The sequence below is a fragment of the Alexandromys fortis genome, unplaced genomic scaffold, assembly GCF_014885135.2.
Source record: "Alexandromys fortis isolate MF-2015 unplaced genomic scaffold, M_Fortis_MF-2015_v1.1 scaffold_108, whole genome shotgun sequence".
Lineage (NCBI taxonomy): Eukaryota > Metazoa > Chordata > Mammalia > Rodentia > Cricetidae > Alexandromys > Alexandromys fortis.
This window is the reverse complement of record NW_026067994.1, coordinates 819,434-828,066: the sequence shown is the minus strand read 5'-3', so window position 1 is coordinate 828,066 and position 8,633 is coordinate 819,434. Positions and strand designations below refer to the sequence as shown.

The 8,633-nt window shown below is 53.4% G+C and overlaps 1 protein-coding gene across 1 annotated transcript in view; it reads right to left on the bottom strand.

Annotated features, from left to right (window-relative positions):
* Window positions 1–2,676: 2,676 nt before the first annotated feature.
* The window catches only part of St14 (ST14 transmembrane serine protease matriptase), a 37,288-nt gene continuing 31,331 nt past the window's right edge, over window positions 2,677–8,633 (bottom strand). Inside the window, exons 13-19 of the mRNA XM_050160041.1 lie at window positions 8,358–8,468; window positions 8,145–8,258; window positions 7,232–7,354; window positions 6,411–6,597; window positions 4,543–4,817; window positions 3,606–3,742; window positions 2,677–3,298 (exon numbers count right to left, since the gene is read on the bottom strand). Of these exons, the coding sequence (XP_050015998.1) occupies window positions 3,137–3,298; window positions 3,606–3,742; window positions 4,543–4,817; window positions 6,411–6,597; window positions 7,232–7,354; window positions 8,145–8,258; window positions 8,358–8,468 (1,109 nt within the window). The 3' untranslated portion in view covers window positions 2,677–3,136. The remainder of the gene's footprint in view (window positions 3,299–3,605; window positions 3,743–4,542; window positions 4,818–6,410; window positions 6,598–7,231; window positions 7,355–8,144; window positions 8,259–8,357; window positions 8,469–8,633) is intronic.

Here is an 8,633-nt window from a genome sequence, read left to right as displayed (position 1 = left end):
GACTCTCCAGCTTTCAGCACCTTCGCCCCATGCTTCAATGGCAGTGAGTGGGCTCCGAATGCATTATTCATCCCATGCCCCGCACAATGGACCCTGGCTACAGCTATTGCAGCCTGTCCTGATTAAATTGAAATTTCTGTCACATGCTTGGAGCTGAGTTTGTGAATTGAAAATGCAAATGTGTGCAAAACAGTCTTGGCCATGAGTCCCCCTGACCTGCCTCAGTAAAGCTAAGATGGGCCAATACCACTGCAGAGCGGTGTAGCCGAGTGCTCCACATTGCAGTGGCGCCTCTGGTGTCCCCTGACTCTGGTGGTACTTGTGACTAGTCCCTCTCAGTGATGACTCTGAGTTCCTCCTGGCTATGGGTCCTTAGCCTATTTTAATCTGTCAATAGAATAGCCAGAGTTGGCTTCATAACTTTTATTTATATACAATCTTATTTTATTTCTTGTTTTAGTACATTTCTTTGTGTGTCTGCCAGAGTGTGGGCAGAGTACAAAGGGCAACTGAGAAAGTCAGCTCTTTCCTTCACCATGTGGATCCTAGGGCCAGAATTCAGGTCGTCAAGCTTGGCGGCGAGCCCTTTCACATACTGAACCACTTGCCAGTCTCCATAATCAGTTTTGGAAGCATCAACATCTGGTGGAGTTCCTAGGGATTAAATGCCGTTCCAAGGACTCTGCTAATACTTTGGGGTCAAGAATACCTCAGCAGACCTTGCTCAGGATGTCATACGGAGCCCTCCGTGGCAACCTCAGAGTAACAACCCCCACTGACACTGCGGAGCCCTCCGTGGCAACCTCAGAGTAACAACCCCCACTGACACTGCTTCTCCATCCCCAACTTGTGTTGGTAAGCCTCGGGAGATCTCCAGAGTCAACCGCTGCTGCCTGCACCTCTGGAATGAGCTCTCAGGAGCCCTGTGGGAAGTTCTACCTACGAACGCCCCAGGCTCTTAAAGCTCCTGCCCAAGGACCACTCTTGGAGATCCACTGTCCAAGACTACAGGCCTACTCTCCACCTCCAGGGTCCCGGAAAGAAGGAAGTGGCCCCCAAGGCCAACGAGTTCCCAGGCAGAAAATAGGGGGTGGGGCCTACATTAACCTGGAACAGTGGGGTAGAGCAGAATGCCTTTCCCAAGAAGTTTCCAGGCAGCCCCGCCTGCGTGTTTACTGTCAGGGAATGAGTCCGTGCTGTGGATGGCAGCTCTGGTGGACATTGAGATGCTATGTGGGTGGCCCAGTCTGCACCAGCCTCCCTGAAATGGCTTCTGTGAGCTGGCTATGCACATATGCATGGAATCCGCTCACATATGTGCCCTGCAACCCCTCACTTAACATAGAGCCTGGCTCCGCCCTTTTGTCCCACGCCACCAGGAAGGAGCAACATGTCAGGAGAAAAGGAATGTTATTTACCTGGTCAATCTTCCCGGAAAATACTCAGGCTAAAACCAGAGACCCCGCACAGACGATAACTCTCTTCCCTTTTGTTAACTAAACTCACCCAGAACAAAGTCCAGCAGTGATAGCACCATCCGGAGCTTGAGGGGTGTGAGCCGGAGTAGATGATGAGCAAAAAAAGACATCTTCCCTCTTGACACTAGCTCAGTCCCTGCTAAGTCTACCGGGGGCCACACCCTTTCCCCAGCCTCACCCATACAGGGCTTCGGGAGCCTTCTAAAGGCTTTTCAAAAAATTAGCAACCTCTGCCAGGCAGTGTGGCACATGCCTCTAATCCCACGACTCAGACCTTTATGAGTTCGAGGGTGGCCTGGTTTACAAAGCAAGTGCCAGGACTATTACACAGAGAAACACTGTCTTGAAAAACAAATAAAAACAAGAAAGGGGGGGAGGGAAGGAAGGAGGAAGGGAGGGAGGGAAGGAGGGAGAGAGAAGGGAGAGAGNATGCCTGCTTAAGGGTTGGGAGAGGTTTGCCCGAGGAGAGAGAGGAGGAGGGAGAGAGAAGGGAGAGAGAGAGAGAGAGAGAGAGAGAGAGAGAGAGAGAAAGAGAGAAAGAAAGAAAGAAAGAAAGAAAGAAAGAAAGAAAGAAAGAAAGAAAGAAAGAAAGAAAGAAAGATCTCTAACCTTTCCCCAGATCTACCCCTGGGACACACCGAACAGGGAGAGAACATTTTATAAAGACTCAAGAGGGATGGCCAGGAGGTCTAGGAACCCATCTGCAATCCAACATCATCATCATCCCTCAACTGGGACCCATCTGTCCACCCAACCCATGCTGACAGCCAGTCCATGCACGACCCATGTACGCATATATGCACATACTCAGCATATATGACCACCTCTGCACCGAATGCAAACCTACAACCCTTTGCACCTTCCTCTTCCTCTGACATGTCACCACCAGCATCCCCCACCCCTGGTAGGGCCAGGCGTGGGCAACCACAGTGCCCTCGCTCCACATGATGCCTCTCCCTGAAACTCCCTCCTGACTGTTGCAGTCAGGGAGTCAGGCCCTGGCATCTAAGTGAGCACCTGCTACAACCGAGGACAGAGATAACCTCTGGCCTAGGGACGGCAAGGCACTGTGGTCTGCACCCAGTATGGCACCACACAGTTTATGCTAAAGGAAATTTCATTCCAGTTGTGCAAGGGGAACCCTTCCTAGAAGGGGTGGGGGGAGGAGAGCCCACTATGGCAAGAAAAACAAGTTACCTAAAAAGAAATAAAATGTTTTACTAACAAATACCCACCCCTGGAGCCAGCAACGCAATTCCAATCTTAGGTTCCACTTTTTCCGGGGTCCCTGGGGTTTTCCTGAAGAGAGTGACCCTAGGGGACCTCAGCCCCTCCACCCACAGGGCTCTCAGGGGCTCAGTGATCGTTGCCCCTTTAGAGTCAGGTATCCAGGCAAAGGTCATCTTCACCCAGCTCAGGACAAGAGTGGAAGGCTGCCATCAAATCCTTGCCCGCAGCCGTGCCACAGGCACTGAAGTTCTCTGCTCAACTCCTGGCCCCACTTGGGAGCCAAGGAAGAACCCTGAGTCCTGGGATCCAGCTCACATCCCGGGTTGTGGGGCCGAGGCCACAGATTCAATGTCCTCCATGGTCCTGGCCTCTCTCCAGGTGTGCACATGGGTCATCCCTGTGGGTGTTACGGCAGATCATCCATGCTTCTATACCCCAGTCTGATCTTTGATCCAGTCCCGAAGTACAGGGAGCCTCGTGTACACGCCTGGCTTGTTCCTCTGAGCGCAGCCTTCACCCCAGCTCACCACACCAGCCTGGAACATTCGTCCTTCTTTCTCCACGCTGGACAAGGGGCCACCAGAGTCACCCTAAGTGAAAACAGGTTCTCTGCATGAGGCCGTTGCCCAAACTCTCAGGAGCAGCCTCCACCATACTGGCCCCTCCCATGCCCAGTTGACCCCTCGGCTTGCCCTCTTGACTCCTGCTCTCCCCTGCCCAGGCTTGACCCCACCTCTCCCTAGCTCCAGCCAAGTTAGGCCCCTCTTTTCTCTGCCTTTCCCTAGCCCCGCCTCTTTCCCATCACCCTCTGCGTGGCCCTTCCCCTCTCCGGCCTGGCCTTTCCCCAGCTCCAGCCTTTCTTGGTCCCTCCTCCTCCAGCTTGGCCTCTTCACACACCTGACAGGAGTCTACACCCCCGCTGAGGAAACCCACACACATCATCCGTGGGGTGATCTGCTGCGGCAAGAGGCCCTCACAGGTGGTCTGGTTGATGACACGGATCTCGCCCTTCTGCAGGACCAGTGCTCCAGTGCCTGGGGAGACAGTAAGCCAGGACAGAGTGAGGCAGGCAGTTCCCCGGAGAAGCCACCCTGCACAAGGGAAACTTAGTGGAGATGTTCCCCACCACTCAGGTCTACAAGCAGGGCTTGGAAATAGCCCAAGTGCCTGCAGCCGGCAGATAGATGGGCAGGTAGCTAACAGCACACGGAAGGGTACTGTGCAGCCATGCACCGTGACAGACTGCACAGTGACATTGCTGCTGGCAGGTCATGCTCCAAGGTAAGGCATGGGTGGAAAGGAGGAACACCAAAAATGCCACCAAATGCCTTCGTGACTGTCTGTAAGGGAGCCCTCTAAGTCATAATGTACTAGACTGGTCTTGTAATAATGGAGTTTTTCAATCCAAACTTTCCCTACAAACTTCCTTCCCTCCACAGGGCACAAAGGCCCCACAATGGGTAATGTTGCAGGCCCAGCTCAAAGGTTTGTCTAAGTCAAAGATAGCGCCCACCCCTCAGTCACACTTAGCATGTCTTTGCAGGTGAGTAACCACAGTTTCTAGATTGAGCAACTGGCCACTAGGCTGTTCAGTGCAGAATCGAGGCTTTAATTAAGAGCCTAGCCTGCAAATTCTACACCTTTTACTAGGAATTTCCTATTCCTTTCTTTCCCCAACAGCACCATCCTGACAGGCACCAGGAGGTTGAGTCACCAACCAGCCATGATGCCAGGCTGAACTCTGCAGTCAAGGCTAAACACCAAGGGGCTGCAAGTGTGTAAGCAGAAGGCTAAGGCTCTCTGCAGATCCTGGCCTGGCTTGACAGACGCTCACCTCCTTCCTGGGTGAGCCCCCAGCCTGTGACCCAGATGGCCTTGCCCGCAGGGAAGACGTGGGTCGTGTCGGGCAGGCAGATGGGTCGCACGACGGTGCTGTACTCCGCGGGCTTCTCCAGCTCCAGCAAGGCGATGTCATAGTCAAAGGTAAAGTCATTGAAGGACGGGTGGGTGATGATGCGTTTGATCTTATGCTCCTGCACCCCAGAGGAGCTGCGCTTGCTCTGGTCCAGCAGACCCAGGAAGGCTGTCCACTTCGAGGCGTCTGAGTACCTGGCATAAAGGTGGGAGAGCGGTCACACATCTGTGGGAGGGTATGAGTGCCCGGGCAGCCTTCTGTGGACTCCCCCACCATAAACAAAGCCCTAAGCAGCTGCCGAGGACCAGGAGGCAGAGGGAAGCCCTCTTACTTGGACTTAACCCTAAACCAGAGACTTTATTAAGCATAGTAAAAGGTCTTGGGTCCCCCTGGACCTGGCGTCATAGGCAGCTGTAAAGCGCCTGATTTGGATGCTCAAGGACTCAGGTCCTCTAGACAGTACATCCCCTTCACAGTGAGCCATCTCTCCAGCCCAAGGCCTTCCACTTTCTAATGTGGCCTCCCACTCTTCCTCTACCCTAACCGTGTATTCATCCACCCGTTTTTCAATCGTTTGCGGACATCTATGATATTCCAAGAATGGCCCTAGAGCCAATGTCAAGTTCAGCGTGTACGTGGGGTGAGACGTAAAAACCAACTACAGCATCCCACAGAGGACAGGGTGGTGACAAGGACTGCATGGGAGGTAGGAGGGAAGGAAGCAAACCTCAAACTCAACTACAGCTTTGCCAGCCAAAGCCTGCGGAGTGGGGGCTGGGGGCGAGAAGATATGGAGAACAAAGGAAAGACCGGGAGACGAAACTGAATAGGGAAATGGGCAAGGACGGGGAAACTTCACCCCACCAGCCCAGCTTCCCTGCACGGGACTCCCTCTTCCCGGGCGTCTGAACCAGCTGGCCCAGCAGACAAACACCACAGCTCCACCACTCCGCTCAGACCCGCCTGGACCTCTCAGGAGGTCCAAACAGAACCAGGGCCCAAGGTAGCCCATACCTGTTTCCGGCACAGCTTTCGCTGCATGTGTGTGCCTATACATGTGTGTATATGTGGGTGCACACAAGCATGTATGCATATTTTACCCTCTGTCCTAGCCAGCCTGTGAAATACATGGAACAAGTCTTATTCACACATATTTCCCAAGTACCAACACTAATGGAAGCTGACTATATCAATCCCTTTATTTTTATTTTTTTAATTTTTTTTTTTTGAGACAGGGTCTCATGTATCCCAGGCTGGCCTGGAACTTTAACTCACTGTAACCAAACGTAACCTTGACTTTAAGATACTCCTGCCTTGCCAGGCGGTGATGGCTCATGCCTTTAATCCCAATACTTAGGAGGCAGAGACAGGTGGATTTCTGTGAGTTCGAGGCCAGCCTGGCCTATATGGTGAGTTCCAGGACCGTCAGGGCTATGTAGAAAGACCCGTTTGCAACACGCCCCCCCCACACCACACACACACATAAGAAAGTTGAATTTTCTTTCTTTCTTTTTTTTTTTTTGGTTTTTCGAGACAGGGTTTCTCTGCGGCTTTGGAGCCTGTCCTGGAACTAGCTCTGTAGACCAGGCTGGTCTCGAACTCACAGAGATCCGCCTGCCTCTGCCTCCCGAGTGCTGGGATTAAAGGCGTGTGCCACCATCGCCCGGCCAAGAAAGTTGAATTTTCTTAGGACTGTTCCTGGGGCACCTGCCACTCCTCCATCCCCCTGCCCTGGTGCCAGCTCACCCTGGCACATAGGAGGCCTTACTGCACGCCTGGATACTTACTTGAAATTTCTGTCATCCATAAAGCAATGAGCTGCAGAGACCAGCCAGTTGCGAGAGATGAGTGAGGCCCCACACAAGTGGCCCTGGCCCTGGGCGTGGAGGCTCACCTGCCAGGGCCACTCGCCCTCATCTGCATCCGTGCCACCAACCACCCGGGCCTGTTTGGTAAACGATCGCAGCCCACAGTCTGGAAAGGGGACAGAGAACCAAAGTGCAGTCATTGAGCATGAAAGGGACATTCGCTGCGCACAAGGAGACTCCTCAGCACAGGAATCTCCACGGGGCATGCGCAGCAACACTAGAGCAGAAGGGTGCGAAGCCTCACGGCTCCTCGGTCCTCCCCATCCAGTGCTGCGCCGCACAAGTGCATCAAGACTCCAGACACCAGTCCCTTTGCTCAGGCTCGGTGTGGTGTCGCTTGCCTAGATTTCCATGCCCAGTGCTCTGCCCCCAGCTCAGCGCACAGTGCACGGGGACATGAAGGCAACCCAGCCAGCTCTTCTAGGGCACACAGGCTGTAGCTTAAGGAATGCATGGGTGAAAACAAAGCCCTGTCTCGTGCTCGGGCAGCTGGGCTCTTCCTCTCTCGAGCCACTTACCTATGGATATCTACCTTTGGAGCGGCCAGTAAGCCAGCTGTGTCTGGGAAGCGCGGACATGCTTGCTGGCTTCCCATGAGACAGTGTGCTTATGCCAAGTTGCACCGTGGGCACTGGGCTGGGGGAGTGAGGTTCTGGCAGGAGCTCCACCCCTGGGCCTTTTCCCAGATGCCTACTTTGCACAGCAAGCACCCCGGCACCACATGCAGCTGCCCTGCTTACCACAGTTCTTCTCATCCGAGCCATCACTACAGTCCCTCTTGCCGTCACACTCAGGGTTGCCCTTGTTCAAACAGAGCCCATTTTGGCAACGGTAGGTATATTTGGTGCAGGCGACGACATTCACTGTTTATGGGAGAGGACATAGCGCAGGGAAATCGATCTTTTGGCAGTAAAACCCCACTTCCATCTTGCACCCCTCACCCTAGTGGGCCCCATTTATCACACCCATGTCCACTGTCCTTTCAGACCGGCTACAGGTTCTCCACCTTCTGGAAGATTCTTCCCAGACTTAATACACAGGAAACTTAAGTTTACAAACTCTGGGTGCACTCCATAGAGCCTGATACTAGCTACTACGTTGGGGTGCAACTTCAGTGAGAAGAATGTATTTTAAGATGTGTTTCATTTGTTTATGCTGTGCAACATTTGTTTTAATGATGCAAAGACTTGTTGCCTTCTTTTATGCTGTTTAACTCTGTGAAGCTGTGTTACTCTGCCTTTCTGAAATACCTGATGGTTTAAATGAAGAGCTGAAAGGGCAGTGGGTAGCCAGGCAGGAGACAGGGTAGGAGGGGGAGAAAAGGGCAAGAGAGATTAAGAGAAAGAAAAGAAGGGGCAGGCCAGCCAGCCAGCCACGGAGTAAGAGTGAAAGTAAGAATACAGAAGTAAGAAAAGGAAAAAGCCCAGAGGCAAAAGGTAGATGGGATAATTTAGGGTAAGAAAAGCCAAGCTAAGCCAGGGCATTTACAAGAAAGAATAAGACTCCATGTGTGATTTATTTGTGATATGGGTGATGTGCGCCCAAAACAGCCAAAAGAGAAAAAAACAACATTTTGCCATTCCAGTGTGGGGCTAGAGTAAAAGAAAGTCCCCCCCCTCCCCCCACACACAGCCAGCCGGGGCCGGGCCTCACCACTGTCACACGAGGCCTCATCAGACCCGTCACCACAGTCGTCCCTGCCGTTGCACTTCTGGCTCTGAGGGACACACTTGCCGCTGGAACACTTGAAAGTCTCAGCAGGGCAACCTAGAGAGGTAGAGGTCCTTAGCAACTGCCGGCGTGTCCTGGCTCATTGGGCCAGGCAGGCACTGGGGAGCCACAGCAGCCCCCTCCTGGGGTACTTACTGCACCCCTCCTCGTCGCTGCCGTCCCCACAGTCGTTAACGCCATCACACACCCAGAAGAGGGGCTTGCAGAACTTGTTCTTGCACATGAACTGGCTGGTGGCGTTGCATCCTGGATGGGAGCAGAAGAATCAGCTGGAAGCCCCCAGCAGCAGCCTGGGCAGTCACAGCTGCCAGAGATGCTGTCCCACCTGAACAGCGGCGAGCTGCTCTGCACCACCAGCGGTTGATGCTGACAGACACTCGCCTGCCTGCCACGGTCTCCCATGGCGGGGGG